General features: G+C 41.6%; 2 protein-coding genes across 2 annotated transcripts in view; both read right to left on the reverse strand.

The window, feature by feature from the left end:
* Positions 1-1,810: 1,810 nt before the first annotated feature.
* On the reverse strand, positions 1,811-3,928 carry LOC124004206 (proline-rich extensin-like protein EPR1). The gene has a single exon (XM_046312970.1). It carries the CDS (start codon positions 3,926-3,928, stop codon positions 1,811-1,813), a length of 2,118 nt encoding a protein of 705 aa, XP_046168926.1.
* LOC124004207 (mitogen-activated protein kinase kinase kinase 12-like) overlaps positions 3,826-16,643 on the reverse strand; it is a 65,466-nt gene continuing 52,648 nt past the window's right edge. The window contains exons 10-16 of the mRNA XM_046312971.1: positions 14,891-15,025; positions 13,706-13,942; positions 13,207-13,397; positions 8,828-9,132; positions 6,383-6,450; positions 4,490-4,787; positions 3,826-4,030 (exon numbers count right to left, since the gene is read on the reverse strand). Of these exons, the coding sequence (XP_046168927.1) occupies positions 3,935-4,030; positions 4,490-4,787; positions 6,383-6,450; positions 8,828-9,132; positions 13,207-13,397; positions 13,706-13,942; positions 14,891-15,025 (1,330 nt within the window). The 3' untranslated portion in view covers positions 3,826-3,934. The remainder of the gene's footprint in view (positions 4,031-4,489; positions 4,788-6,382; positions 6,451-8,827; positions 9,133-13,206; positions 13,398-13,705; positions 13,943-14,890; positions 15,026-16,643) is intronic.

A 16,643-nucleotide genomic window follows, 5' to 3' on the forward strand; every position in this document is an offset into this window, starting at 1 on the left:
ACGGAAAAGAACCAGTGCACATTTAGGGAAGGGTGGAGAATCGGGATGCAACCTTTAGTTGCCAGGGAACTAACTAGTTACCAGGGAACTAACTAGTTGCCAGGGAACTAACTAGTTGCCAGGGAACTAACTAGTTGCCAGGGAACTAGTTAGGAACAAACTCATCTGTTGCTGTTGAGTTGGTTAGTTTCCATAGAGATGGGATAGATAGGTCATTGGTGAGTGGTGGTGATGTCATAGAACTAGAATCCCTTTAGATTCTGTTTCTATGGGTGATAAGTAAGTCCCTTTGATCTGAGCCTCATGCTCTGACTGACATCTGCATTTGGACAGGAAGTACAATCCAACCCATACATACTATATTACAAGCATGCTCTAGTGATCTATCTGTACACTTCTAGATGCACATGGTCTGTGACCGAGGTTTCGTCCCGAATGGCACCCTATTCCTTAAGAAGTGCGCTACTTTTGACCCAAAGCTGTGGGGAAAAGTAGCACACTATATATAGATAAGGATGCCATTTGAGATTTGACCTGAGGTTTTGTTCTCAAAGGTATCCTAGTAGGTGGTATTGCATTTTAATACAGTATAAACACTGCAATACCAAAGAAATACAATAGTTGATCTACAAAAACATGTCAAGACAGACCCTGAAAGAAAAGGGCTGGGCTATAGGTTAGTTTTGCTCCATGCTGTAGCCAGGGGAATGATTCTGAGTTTGTGGACATATTGCTTGTTCTTTAGCTATTATTGTTCTGTTCTCCAGCCTGTGTCTTAATGCCAAAGAAATAGAAGCACTCGATTAGATTCTATTTCTATGCTTACTAATGCCCTGTCATTATGAACAGCATCCGGTACCATACCAAATAGAATTTCTATGTTAGAATATCTATGTTCAGATTCAGTAGGCAACTGTTGCATGCTTCAGATAGAAATGTCATGAATAGAGCTGACATGATTTCTTTGTCAGAGAGGCATGCTTGTTCTATATAACATATTTCTATCTGAGCATTCCACAACGTCGTGCCCTGCTTAACGCAACCCAGTTCTGCAACGGAAACCGTTTACCGTTTACTCTAGGAGCCAAACGGAAGCAAACGGAATGAAACGGGGAGGGACCTACCTGAATTTGTCCAATAGAAAGTCTTGTTTTCGTTGCACAACGGTTTCCGTTATGAATACACCCCTGTTCTGTCTGGTACAATACAATAACGCCCTCTAGTGTAAAACATCAGTCAGCACCATTACATGATACAGTGATAACATTTTAACTCATACAAATGATATTTCTTCCTTGTATAGTGTGTCAAGAGGTCAGATATTTACATACAGTTAATGTTAAAATAAATAAAATACAAATTGTATACAAAATTAGGACAACAAAATCCCTGATGCAAAACTATAAATACATGAAATTGTAAACAACTTAAATAATGTAGACATTGATTTTCTCTTGTACTCAATAAATAAATGAAATGACACTCAGTGCATAATGCTGGTGAGGAAACACAGGAATTTGAACATAAATAATCACTACAAATGAAGTAAACATTAAGTGCAACAAAAAAAAAAACATTAGGTGCCTCACCGATGATGTGGACATTGACAATTGGAAGGTGTAATGACACTAATATTGTGAAATCTGAATGGGAGACATTACATGGGGAGATGTTGAAATATGACACTTTTTGGTTGTTGTTTTTTTAGTTTTTTTGTTTACAAAATCAAGAAGTAAGAAACCACAGGGTGGATAGTGAAGGAATCACTACAACATGTAGACATTATATCAATTGTCTGGTGGTGCAGAGGTCACTGTAGGTGAGTTGAAGTGTTTTTGCAAGGCTGGGTTTGGGGAGTGTTAGCATGGTCTAAGACCAGTTTATGTGTTATAATGACCAAAGGAGTTGGAAGGAAGCAGAAACAGATCTGTCCAGTAGGGCTGGTGGAGTAGGGCTGGTGGAGTAGGGCTGGGGGAGTAGGGCTGGGGGAGTAGGGCTGGGGGAGTAGGGTAGGGCTGGTGGAGTAGGGCTGGGGGAGTAGGGCTGGGGGAGTAGGGTAGGGCTGGGGGAGTAGGGTAGGGCTGGGGGAGTAGGGTAGGGCTGGGGGAGTAGGGCTGGGGGAGTAGGGTAGGGCTGGGGGAGTAGGGCTGGGGGAGTAGGGTAGGGCTGGGGGAGTAGGGCTGGGGGAGTAGGGTAGGGCTGGGGGAGTAGGGCTGGGGGAGTAGGGCTGGGGAGTAGGGCTGGGGGAGTAGGACTGGGGGAGTAGGGCTGGGGGAGTAGGGCTGGGGGAGTAGGGCTGGGGAGTAGGACTGGGGAGTAGGGCTGGGGGAGTAGGGCTGGGGGAGTAGGGCTGGGGGAGTAGGGCTGGGGAGTAGGGCTGGGGGAGTAGGACTGGGGGAGTAGGACTGGGGGAGTAGGGCTGGGGGAGTAGGGCTGGGGGAGTAGGACTGGGGAGTAGGGCTGGTGAGTAGGACTGGGGGAGTAGGACTGGGGAGAGTAGGGTAGGGCTGGGGAGTAGGGCTGGGGAGTAGGGCTGGGGGAGTAGGGCTGGGGGAGTAGGACTGGGGAGTAGGGCTGGTGAGTAGGACTGGGGGAGTAGGACTGGGGGAGTAGGGTAGGGCTGGGGAGTAGGGCTGGGGGAGTAGGGCTGGGGGAGTAGGGCTGGGGGAGTAGGACTGGGGGAGTAGGGCTGGGGAGTAGGACTGGGGGAGTAGGGCTGGGGGAGTAGGACTGGGGGAGTAGGGCTGGGGGAGTAGGACTGGGGGAGTAGGGCTGGGGGAGTAGGACTGGGGGAGTAGGGCTGGGGAGTAGGGCTGGGGGAGTAGGGCTGGGGGAGTAGGGCTGGGGGAGTAGGACTGGGGGAGTAGGGCTGGGGAGTAGGACTGGGGAGTAGGGCTGGGGGAGTAGGGTAGGCCTGGGGAGTAGGGCTGGGGGAGTAGGGCTGGGGGAGTAGGACTGGGGGAGTAGGGTAGGGCTGGGGAGTAGGGCTGGGGGAGTAGGACTGGGGGAGTAGGGCTGGGGGAGTAGGGCTGGGGGAGTAGGACTGGGGGAGTAGGACTGGGGAGTAGGACTGGGGAGTAGGGCTGGGGAGTAGGACTGGGGAGTAGGGCTGGGGGAGTAGGACTGGGGGAGTAGGGCTGGTGGAGTAGGGCTGGGGGAGTAGGGCTGGGGGAGTAGGGCTGGGGGGAGTAGGGCTGGGGAGTAGGGCTGGGGGAGTAGGGCTGGGGGAGTAGGGCTGGGGGAGTAGGACTGGGGAGTAGGGCTGGTGAGTAGGACTGGGGGAGTAGGACTGGGGGAGTAGGGTAGGGCTGGTGGAGTAGGGCTGGGGGAGTAGGGTAGGGCTGGGGGAGTAGGGCTGGGGAGTAGGGCTGGGGGAGTAGGGCTGGGGGAGTAGGACTGGGGGAGTAGGGTAGGGCTGGTGGAGTAGGACTGGGGGAGTAGGGTAGGGCTGGGGGAGTAGGGCTGGGGAGTAGGACTGGGGAGTAGGACTGGGGAGTAGGGTAGGGCTGGGGGAGTAGGGCTGGGGAGTAGGACTGGGGGAGTAGGACTGGGGAGTAGGGCTGGTGAGTAGGACTGGGGAGTAGGGCTGGGGGAGTAGGACTGGGGGAGTAGGGTAGGGCTGGGGGGTAGGGCTGGGGGAGTAGGGCTGGGGAGTAGGACTGGGGAGTAGGGCTGGGGGAGTAGGGTAGGGCTGGGGAGTAGGGCTGGGGAGTAGGGCTGGGGGAGTAGGACTGGGGAGTAGGGCTGGTGAGTAGGACTGGGGAGTAGGGCTGGGGGAGTAGGACTGGGGGAGTAGGGTAGGGCTGGGGGAGTAGGGCTGGGGAGTAGGACTGGGGAGTAGGACTGGGGGAATATGGTAGGGCTGGGGGAGTAGGGCTGGGGAGTAGGACTGGGGAGTAGGGCTGGGGAGTGGGGCTAAGATCTGCATCTGGTCTCACCAGTTGGTGCTGGGGGGCCTATGGTGCTGGGGCTCTGTGCAGCCTGAGTGGTCCAGCTCTGCACTGTCACAGTCAGAGTCATCATACAGGCCCTAGGTTAGAGGAATAGAGGGAGAGGTCGAGTTAGACAATGGCAATGGGCCATCCATCTCACCTTCATATTAGCCTGGATACCAGTTTGCTTGTGCTATCATTCCCCTCTGGAACGATAGCACAAACAGAACGGTACCCAGGCTACCTGTGCATTACCTGGTTTGTAAATATGATGTCCTCCTAAAACAGGACCCTGGTGATCAGGGAAAACTAAGGTCCCTACACTAGAGCAAAATCCAAATGTTACCATATGTGCTGTAATAGTGATGTTGGCCCTATAACGATGAGAGAATGTATTATAATGGAATTCCTGCTCTCCTCATTTCTCTGTCGTTTATGGCTAAACATACCAGTTCCCATGGTAACCCTACCTCACAGTTCTAGTTGTCATAGTAACCCTACCTCGTAGTTTCAGTTCCAGTCGTATAGTTGTCATAGTAACCAGAGCCCTTACCTACCTCATAGTTCTGCCCCGTGTTGAGCTGGGTCTTGACCTGGCGTATGGCGGCCTCCTTCTCTGATAAACCGTCGGCCGGGTCGAGGGCGGGGTCGGCGGGGATCTCCGACCCCTGGGACAGAAGGTCGTCGCTCTTGTCGTCCAGCCGCTCGTCTGTGTTGGTACTGACCACGTCCGGCGTGCCGCTGTGGGAGTGGTCACTGGTGTTGCCCTCCTCTCCGTCCGACACGGACACGGCAGACAGGTTCTCAGAGCTGAAGGTGGACAGGGACTGGCACTTGGTTATGCTTACCGGGCGACTGCATTAGGAAGACAAGAGGAGCAGGACATAGATTAAATCCCTGGGCTCTCACAGACACAAGCTCAATGTTGATATCCCAAGAGGTTCTTTCTGCTGGACTATGTACTACTATAGACTCATGACTGTATAATGAATCATGACTATATAGTACTATAGACTCATGACTGTATAATGAATCATGACTATATAGTACTATAGACTCATGACTGTATAATGAATCATGACTATGTACTACTATAGACTCATGACTGTATAGTACTATAGACTCATGACTGTATAATGAATCATGACTATATAGTACTATAGACTCATGACTGTATAATGAATCATGACTATATACTGTATAATGAATCATGACTATATAGTACTATAGACTCATGACTGTATAATGAATCATGACTATGTACTACTATAGACTCATGACTGTATAATGAATCATGACTATATAGTACTATAGACTCATGACTGTATAATGAATCATGACTATGTACTACTATAGACTCATGACTGTATAATGAATCATGACTATATAGTACTATAGACTCATGACTGTATAATGAATCATGACTATATAGTACTATAGACTCATGACTGTATAATGAATCATGACTATATACTGTATAATGAATCATGACTATATACTGTATAATGAATCATGACTATATAGTACTATAGACTCATGACTGTATAATGAATCATGACTATATAGTACTATAGAATCAGGACTATATACTGTATAATGAATCATGACTATATAGTACTATAGAATCATGACTATATACTACTATAGAATCATGACTATATACTGTATAATGAATCATGACTATATACTGTATAATGAATCATGACTATATAGTACTATAGAATCATGACTATATACTGTATAATGAATCATGACTATATACTGTATAATGAATCATGACTATATAGTACTATAGAATCATGACTATATACTGTATAATGAATCATGACTATATACTGTATAATGAATCATGACTATATACTACTACAGAATCATGACTATATACTGTATAATGAATCATGACTATATACTGTATAATGAATCATGACTATATACTGTATAATGAATCATGACTATATAGTACTATAGACTCATGACTGTATAATGAATCATGACTATATAGTACTATAGAATCAGGACTATATACTGTATAATGAATCATGACTATATAGTACTATAGAATCATGACTATATACTACTATAGAATCATGACTATATACTGTATAATGAATCATGACTATATACTGTATAATGAATCATGACTATATAGTACTATAGAATCATGACTATATACTGTATAATGAATCATGACTATATACTGTATAATGAATCATGACTATATAGTACTATAGAATCATGACTATATACTGTATAATGAATCATGACTATATACTGTATAATGAATCATGACTATATACTACTACAGAATCATGACTATATACTGTATAATGAATCATGACTATATACTGTATAATGAATCATGACTATATACTGTATAAGGAATCATGACTATATACTGTATAAGGAATCATGACTATATACTGTATAATGTATAAGATGTATTTTCTTACCGTCTCCGTGGTAACTCCACCTCACTGTCCACCTCTCCCTCCTCTTCCTCTGAGGACACACCACGTCTCTGCAGAAGAAAAGGGAAGATGTGTAAGTGAAAAGGAAAGATAAGAGGAATCAAGACTACTTCTTGGGTTAGTTAGTATAACTGGTCAGGAGAATCTCCTGGTTCTAGGTTAGTTAATTTGTATAACTGGTCAGGATAATCTCCTGTTTCTAGGTTAGTTAGTATAACTGGTCAGGAGAATCTCCTGTTTCTAGGTTAGTTAGTATAACTGGTCAGGAGAATATCTTGTCTGAAGGTTAGTTAGTATAACTGGTCAGGAGAATCTCCTGGTTCTAGGTTAGTTAGTATAACTGGTCAGGAGAATCTCTTGCCTGAAGATTAGTTGGTATAACTGGTCAGGAGAATCTCCTGGTTCTAGGTTAGTTAGTATAACTGGTCAGGAGAATCTCCTGTTTCTAGGTTAGTTAGTATAACTGGTAAGGAGAATCTGTTGTTTCAAGGTTAGTTAGTATAACTGGTCAGGAGAATCTCTTGTCTGAAGGTTAGTTTGTATAACTGGTCAGGAGAATCTCTTGTCTGAAGGTTAGTTAGTATAACTGGTCAGGAGAATCTCTTGTCTGAAGGTTAGTTAGTATAACTGGTCAGGAGAATCTCCTGGTTCTAGGTTAGTTAATTAATATAATTGGTCAGGAGAATCTCCTGGTTCTAGGTTAGTTAATTAGTATAACTGGTCAGGAGAATCTCCTGGTTCTAGGTTAGTTAGTATAACTGGTCAGGAGAATCTCCTGTTTCTAGGTTAGTTAGTATAACTGGTCAGGAGAATCTCCTGTTTCTAGGTTAGTTAGTATAACTGGTCAGGAGAATCTCCTGTTTCTAGGTTAGTTAGTATAACTGGTCAGGAGAATCTGTTGTTTCAAGGTTAGTTAGTATAACTGGTCAGGAGAATCTCCTGTTTCTAGGTTAGTTAGTATAACTGGTCAGGAGAATCTCCTGGTTCTAGGTTAGTTAGTATAACTGGTCAGGAGAATCTCTTGTCTGAAGGTTAGTTAGTATAACTGGTCAGGAGAATCTCCTGTTTCTAGGTTAGTTATTATAACTGGTCAGGAGAATCTCCTAGTTCTAGGTTAGTTAATTAGTATAACTGGTCAGGAGAATCTCTTGTTTCTAGGTTAGTTTGTATAACTGGTCAGGAGAATCTCCTTTCTCAAGGTTAGTTAGTATAACTGGTCAGGAGAATCTCTTGCCTGAAGGTTAGTTAGTATAACTGGTCAGGAGAATCTCCTGGTTCTAGGTTAGTTAGTATAACTGGTCAGGAGAATCTCCTGTCTCAAGGTTAGTTAGTATAACTGGTCAGGAGAATCTCCTGGTTCTAGGTTAGTTCATTAATATAACTGGTCAGGACAATCTCCTGGTTCTAGGTTAGTTAATTAGTATAACTGGTCAGGAGAATCTCCTGGTTCTAGGTTAGTTAGTATAACTGGTCAGGAGAATCTCCTGTTTCTAGGTTAGTTAGTATAACTGGTCAGGAGAATCTCCTGTTTCTAGGTTAGTTAGTATAACTGGTCAGGAGAATCTCCTGTTTCTAGGTTAGTTAGTATAACTGGTCAGGAGAATCTGTTGTTTCAAGGTTAGTTAGTATAACTGGTCAGGAGAATCTCCTGTTTCTAGGTTAGTTATTATAACTGGTCAGGAGAATCTCCTGGTTCTAGGTTAGTTAGTATAACTGGTCAGGAGAATCTCTTGTCTGAAGGTTAGTTAGTATAACTGGTCAGGAGAATCTCCTGTTTCTAGGTTAGTTATTATAACTGGTCAGGAGAATCTCCTGGTTCTAGATTAGTTAATTAGTATAACTGGTCAGGAGAATCTCTTGTTTCTAGGTTAGTTTGTATAACTGGTCAGGAGAATCTCCTTTCTCAAGGTTAGTTAGTATAACTGGTCAGGAGAATCTCTTGCCTGAAGGTTAGTTAGTATAACTGGTCAGGAGAATCTCCTGGTTCTAGGTTAGTTAGTATAACTGGTCAGGAGAATCTCCTGTCTCAAGGTTAGTTAGTATAACTGGTCAGGAGAATCTCCTGTCTCAAGGTTAGTTAGTATAACTGGTCAGGAGAATCTCCTGGTTCTAGGTTAGTTAATTAGTATAACTGGTCAGGAGAATCTCTTGTTTCTAGGTTAGTTAGTATAACTGGTCAGGAGAATCTCTTGTCTGAAGGTTAGTTAGTATAACTGGTCAGGAGAATCTCTTGTCTGAAGGTTAGTTAGTATAACTGGTCAGGAGAATCTCCTGGTTCTAGGTTAGTTAATTAGTATGACTGGTCAGGAGAATCTCTTGTTTCTAGGTTAGTTAGTATAACTGGTCAGGAGAATCTCCTGGTTCTAGGTTAGTTAGTATATTAAAGCCACCAGATACCATCCATTGTGCCGTACTACTGATGACTACCTGTTTGCGGGTGACTTGTTTCCGGTAGAGCAGGGCTGCAGGTGTGAGGTGTTGGCTCCTGGGTGACCTGATGATCCCTGTGCCCTCCTCCTTGTCCTCCCCCTCCTGAAGTAACCTTCCTGGGCCTCCCAGCACCGACCCCCTCCCTGCCGCTGCCCCCCTCCCACAGGGGGAGTCTGGGCTGCTGGAGAACGGTATGGATGCCGCGTCCTCGCTGGGGGTGTTGCTACGCGGTGGGGTCTCTGTCTGGTCATCTGTCCCCACCCCTCCATCCTCCGTCCCTCCTCCACCACCTCCTCCTCCGCCTGTAAGTCATTAATACCAACCAGCATCAGTTTCCTAGTTTCCTAAATACAGAAGACTATAAACCATAACTGACTTTATTTACACTATATTTATTTACACTATATTTATTTACACTATACACTATATTTATTTACACTATATTTATTTAAACTATATTTATTTACACTATATTTATTTAAACTATATTTATTTACACTATATTTATTTAGGCTATATTTATTTACACTATATTTATTTACACTAGATTTATTTACACTAGATTGATTTACACTAAATTGATTTACACTAGATTTATTTACACTATTTATTTAGGTTATATTTATTTAGGTTATATTTATTTACACTATATTTATTTACACTATATTTATTTACACTAGATTGATTTACACTAAATTGATTTACACTAGATTTATTTACACTATTTATTTAGGTTATATTTATTTAGGTTATATTTATTTAGGTTATATTTATTTACACTATATTTATTTACACTATACACTATATTTATTTACACTATATTTATTTAAACTATATTTATTTACACTATATTTATTTAAACTATATTTATTTACACTATATTTATTTAGGCTATATTTATTTACACTATATTTATTTACACTAGATTTATTTACACTAGATTGATTTACACTAAATTGATTTACACTAGATTTATTTACACTATTTATTTAGGTTATATTTATTTAGGTTATATTTATTTACACTATATTTATTTACACTATATTTATTTACACTAGATTGATTTACACTAAATTGATTTACACTAGATTTATTTACACTATTTATTTAGGTTATATTTATTTAGGTTATATTTATTTAGGTTATATTTATTTACACTATATTTATTTACACTATACACTATATTTATTTACACTATATTTATTTAAACTATATTTATTTACACTATATTTATTTAAACTATATTTATTTACACTATTTATTTAGGCTATATTTATTTACACTATATTTATTTACACTATACACTATATTTATTTACACTATATTTATTTACACTATATTTATTTACACTATATTTATTTACACTATATTTATTTACACTATATTTATTTAAACTATATTTATTTACACTATATTTATTTACACTAGATTTATTTACACTAAATTGATTTACACTAAATTGATTTACACTAGATTTATTTATACTATTTATTTAGGTTATATTTATTTACACTATATATATTTACACAATATTTATTTAGGTTATATTTATTTACACTAGATTTATTTAGGTTATATTTATTTACACTATATATATTTACACAATATTTATTTAGGTTATATTTATTTACACTAGATTTATTTACACAATATTTATTTAGGTTATATTTATTTACACTATATTTATTTACACTATATTTATTTAGGTTATATTTATTTACACTAGATTTATTTACACAATATTTATTTAGGTTATATTTATTTACACTATATTTATTTACACTATATTTATTTAGGTTATATTTATTTACACTAGATTTATTTACACAATATTTATTTAGGTTATATTTATTTACACTAGATTTATTTACACTAGATTTATTTACTCTATTTATTTACACTAAATTGATTTACACTATATTTATTTGCACTATTTATTTACAATATTTATTTACACTATATTTATTTACACTAGATTTATTTACACAATATTTATTTAGGTTATATTTATTTACACAATATTTATTTACACTAGATTTATTTAGGTTATATTTATTTAGGTTATATTTATTTACACTATATTTATTTAGGTTATATTTATTTACACTATATTTATTTAGGTTATATTTATTTACGATATTTATTTGCACTCTATTTATTTACGTATGTTTGGCTCATCATGTCTTATGTTTGTTCTGTGACTGTCTATAGTGATGTGTGTCCTGTGACTGTCTATAGTGCTGTATGTCCTGTGACTGTCTATAGTGATGTGTGTCCTGTGACTGTCTATAGTGATGTATGTCCTGTGACTGTCTATAGTGATGTATGTCCTGTGACTGTCTATAGTGCTGTATGTCCTGTGACTGTCTATAGTGATGTGTGTCCTGTGACTGTCTATAGTGATGTATGTCCTGTGACTGTCTATAGTGATGTGTGTCCTGTGACTGTCTATAGTGATGTATGTCCTGTGACTGTCTATAGTGCTGTATGTCCTGTGACTGTCTATAGTGCTGTATGTCCTGTGACTGTCTATAGTGATGTGTGTCCTGTGACTGTCTATAGTGATGTGTGTCCTGTGACTGTCTATAGTGATGTATGTCCTGTGACTGTCTATAGTGCTGTATGTCCTGTGACTGTCTATAGTGATGTGTGTCCTGTGACTGTCTATAGTGATGTATGTCCTGTGACTGTCTATAGTGATGTGTGTCCTGTGACTGTCTATAGTGATGTATGTCCTGTGACTGTCTATAGTGCTGTATGTCCTGTGACTGTCTATAGTGCTGTATGTCCTGTGACTGTCTATAGTGATGTGTGTCCTGTGACTGTCTATAGTGATGTATGTCCTGTGACTGTCTATAGTGCTGTATGTCCTGTGACTGTCTATAGTGCTGTATGTCCTGTGACTGTCTATAGTGATGTGTGTTCTGTGACTGTCTATAGTGATGTGTGTTCTGTGACTGTCTATAGTGATGTGTGTTCTGTGACTGTCTATAGTTCTGTGACTGTCTTATGTTATTCAGACCGTTTACTCAGTATTTTGTTGAAGCACCTTTTTTCAGCGATTACAGCCTCGAGTCTTCTTGGGTGTGATGCTACCAGCTTGGTGCAACTGTATTTGGGGAGTTTCTCCCATTCTTCTCTGCAGATCCTCTCAAGCTCTGTCAGGTTGAATGGGGAGCGTCGCTGCACAGCTATTTTCAAGTCTCTCCAGAGATGTTCAATTGGGTTCAAGTCCAGGCTTTGGCTGGGCCACTCAAGGACATTCAGAGACTTGTCCCAAAGCCACACCTGCGTGGTCTTGGCTGTGTGAATAGGGTCGTTATCCTGTTGGAAGTTGAACCTTCGCCTCAGTCTGAGGTCCTGAGCGCTCTGGAGAAGGTTTACATCAAGGACCTTTCTGTACTTTGTTCCGTTCATCTTTCCCTCGATCCTGACTAGTCTTCCAGTCCCTGCCGCTGAAAAACATCCCCACTGCATGATGCTGCCACCACCATGCTTCACTGTAGGGATGGTGCCAGGTTTCCTCTAGACGTGACGCATGGCATTCAGGGCAAAGAGTTCAATCTTGGTTTCATCAGACCAGAGAATCTTGAATCTTGTTTCTCATGGTCTGAGTGTCCTTTATGTCCAAGCGAGCTGTCCTTCTGGAAGGTTCTCCAATGTCCACAGATGAACTCTGGAGCTCTGTCTGAGGGACCATCGTGTTCTTGGTCACCTCCCTTACCAAGGCCCTTCTCCCCCGATTGCTCAGTTTGGACGGGCAGCCAGCTCTAGGAAGAGTCTTGCTGGTTCCAAAATTCTTCCATTTAAGTAGGATGGAGGCCACTGTGTTCTTGGGGACCTTCAATGTTGCAGATATTGTTCCCTTCCCCAGATCTGTGCCTCGACACAATCTTGTCTCGGAGCTCTACGGACAATGCCATCATGGCTTGGTTTTTGCTCTGACGTGCACTGTCAACTGTGGGACCTTCTATAGACAGGTGTGTGCCTTTCTACATCATGTCCAATCAATTGAATTTACCAATTTACCAGTTGACTCCAATCAAGTTGTAGAAACATCTCAAGGATGATCAATGGGAACAGGATGCACCTCAGCTCAATTTCGAGCCTCATAGCAAAGGGTCTGAATACTTATGGAAATAAGGTATCTGTTTTTTAAATTTTTTAATACATTTACAAAACTTTCTAAAAACCTGTTTCATCTTTGAGTCTATAGTGTATTGTGTGTAGCTTGATGAGGAAATATTTTAATTGAATCCTTTTTAGAATAAGGCTGTAACGTAACAACATTTGGAAAAAGTCAAGGGTTTTGAATACTTTCAGACTGCACTGTATACAAATGTTCCTATCGGACAATATTAATGATATAAACTCACCTCCTCCTAGGCCTGCGGATGCGCTCTGGCTACCCCCTCTCTCCAGACCAGGTCTCTCCAGTCCCCTGCGGCGACCCTCTGCCTCCATGCTGGTAGAGATGAGGTCTGGGCTGGACGAGGACATCTTCTTCAGCAGCAGATCATGCTGGAGACCTCTCAGAGCTGCGCTGGGGTCCAGATGCTGCTTGCTGCTGGGGGAAGAATACATCTTTATTGTGGGCCCTGAAGGGCGATTTGGTTTGCAGCAAAATTACACTCTGGCTCTATCTCAATTTGTCGTTTTTCCGATTCCTCGCATTCTTGCCCTCCTCTACGACCTTCAACCTCTAATGGGTTTTGAGAAGAAGGCAAGCATAGAGGATGTTAGGAATCCAGGAAAGATTCCTTGAGACATCGACAGAATGGACACAATGATACATAAAAGGTTTATATACATGTCTTAGATTAAACAAATTCATCCAACCACACATCCAGTATGGAGAGTTGTCAACATAAATACCTGGGTGTGGAGGTGGTTAGAGACGTAGTATTAGCCAGACCCAGTGTGGACGATAACGCAGCCTTCAGCCCAGCTAGGTCTCCACTGCTGCCCTTCCCCGCCTTCCTGTAGCGGGGCTTGGCCCGACGTGACCTCCCCGGAGACGTGGATCCCTTCTGGGGGCAGGAGGGGATGGTCACCTGAGTCATGGAGGAGTCCAGCTTGGGAAGGATCACCTCTGACTTTAACAGGTCTGGTCTACTGGAACAACACAGTGGATTCACAGTGAGTAAAGTCTTTAGTTTCTCTACACTGAGCATGGCTCAATAAAGTCAGTCAAGTTGTCTGCCGTAGCTACTTTATTGAGGGAAAATGTACTTACTATGACTAAGTTATGTGGTTGTCCCACCTACACTACAGTTCAAAAGTTTGGGGTCACATAGAAATGTCCTTGTTTTTGAAAGAAAAGCACATTTTTTTTGTCCATTAAAATAACATAATATTTATCAGAAATACAGTATAGACATTGTTAATGTTGTAAATGACTGTTGTAGCTGGAAACGGATGATTTTTTAAATGGAATATCTATATAGGCGTACAGAGGCCCATTATCAGCAACCATCAGTCCTGTGTTCCAATGGCACGCTCAGTTTATATATATATATATATATATATATATATATATATATGTATAGTTTATATTATATATATATATATTATTATGGTTATGTATATATTCTAAATTCTTTAAAAAAAGGTGCTATCTTCAGATGAATGCACTAACTGTAAGTTGCTCTGGATAAGATATCTGCTAAATGACTAAAATGTAGAGAGGAGAAATGAATGCAGACGTTTCCTTTTCCCCTGGTATCCAACGAAACTATCAACAGTAAAGACTGTGTACATGCCTATAACAAGTAATACTAGATTATAACTACGCCATGTAGTTTTGGAATTGTTAGTTAGATTACTTGTTGGTTATTACTGCATTGTCGGAACTAGAAGCACAAGCATTTCGCTACACTCGCATTAACATCTGCTAACCATGTTTATGTGACCAATAACATTTGATTTGATTTGATTTGTTCCCGTTACCACAATGTATTTCACTAATCAAAACTACACTGACGTGGATTTGAATAACAAATGGTGACAAACTAGTGAGAAGTGTGAACACCACGTTGGTTTCTCCCTCCTCAGTCTCACCTCTTGCTGTGCGCGGGAAGTTTCTGAGGTACGTTGCGTTTCTTGATGAGCTTCTCCATGGAGTTGGACGAGCGTTCCTGTCTGGAGCTGTGGTGCTTGATGCATCCTGGGTACTTATCCAGTGACTGCTCCCTCCTGGGAAACACGCAACATCGCTTTGTTAGTTTGCTCGTTCATTTCTAAGCCACAAAAGAAACATATAGTTGGTATTATATATTATAAACTGGGTGGTTCGAACCCTGAATTCTGATTGGCTGACAGCCATGCTATATCAGACCGTATTTCACGGGTATGACAAAACATTTATTTTTCGTGCTCTAATTACGTTGGTAACCAGTTTATAATAGCAATAAGGCACCTCGGGAGTTTGCGGTATATGGCCAATATACCACGGCTAAGGGCTGTGTCCAGGCACTCCGCGCTGCGTCGCGCACAAGAACAGCCCTTAGTCATGGTATATTTGCCATAAACCACACCCCCCGTGCCTTATATGTTAATTATACCATGTCTGCTATTCCCTCTAGTTCCATGTGACAGATGACGATGAGTATTGTATACACAAGTTTTAATGTTAAGTCCTCAAAGTACTGCGAAATTCTTTTCTTGCAAACTCAAAACTCAACAATGCAATAATCTATATTAATGTAGTATAACATACGGTAGAAACAAAAGTACACCAGATAATAAAAACATGAGAACATAAGAAGTGATATACAGGATCAGTTCCAAGAGCATATTAACAATGTACAGGGATACTGGAGGGATGGAGGTAGATATGTATAGGGGTAAGGAGACTATATACAGGATCAGTTCCAAGAGCATATTAACAATGTACAGGGATACCGGAGGGATGGGGGTAGATATGTATAGGGGGAAGGGGACTATATACAGGGTCAGTTCCAAGAGCATATTAACAATGTACAGGGATACTGGAGGGATGGAGGTAGATATGTATAGGGGTAAGGGGACAGGGATACTGGAGGGATGGAGGTAGATATGTATAGGGGGAAGGGGACTATATACAGGATCAGTTCCAAGAGCATATTTACAATGTACAGGGATACTGGAGGGATGGAGGTAGATATGTATAGGGGTAAGGAGACTATATACAGGATCAGTTCCAAGAGCATATTAACAATGTACAGGGATACTGGAGGGATGGAGGTAGATATGTATAGGGGTAAGGAGACTATATACAGGATCAGTTCCAAGAGCATATTAACAATGTACAGGGATACTGGAGGGATGGGGGTAGATATGTATAGGGGGAAGGGGACTATATACAGGGTCAGTTCCAAAGCATATTAACAATGTACAGGGATACTGGAGGGATGGTGTGGGGGCTGTGCTTTGGCAAAGTGGGTGGGGTTATATCCTTCCTGTTTGGCCCTGTCCGGGGGTGTCCTCGGATGGGGCCACAGTGTCTCCTGACCCCTCCTGTCTCAGCCTCCAGTATTTATGCTGCAGTAGTTTATGTGTCGGGGGGCTAGGGTCAGTTTGTTTATCTGGAGTACTTCTCCTGTCCTATTCGGTGTCCTGTGTAAATCTAAGTGTGCGTTCTCTAATTCTCTCCTTCTCTCCTTCTTTCTCTCTCTCGGAGGACCTGAGCCCTAGAACCATGCCCCAGGACTACCTGACATGATGACTCCTTGCTGTCCCCAGTCCACCTGGCCATGCTGCTGCTCCAGTTTCAACTGGCCTGGGCCCTAGGACCATGTCCCAGGACTACCTGACATGAGGACTCCTTGCTGTC

The sequence above is a fragment of the Oncorhynchus gorbuscha genome, linkage group LG18 (genome assembly GCF_021184085.1).
Source record: "Oncorhynchus gorbuscha isolate QuinsamMale2020 ecotype Even-year linkage group LG18, OgorEven_v1.0, whole genome shotgun sequence".
NCBI lineage: Eukaryota > Metazoa > Chordata > Actinopteri > Salmoniformes > Salmonidae > Oncorhynchus > Oncorhynchus gorbuscha.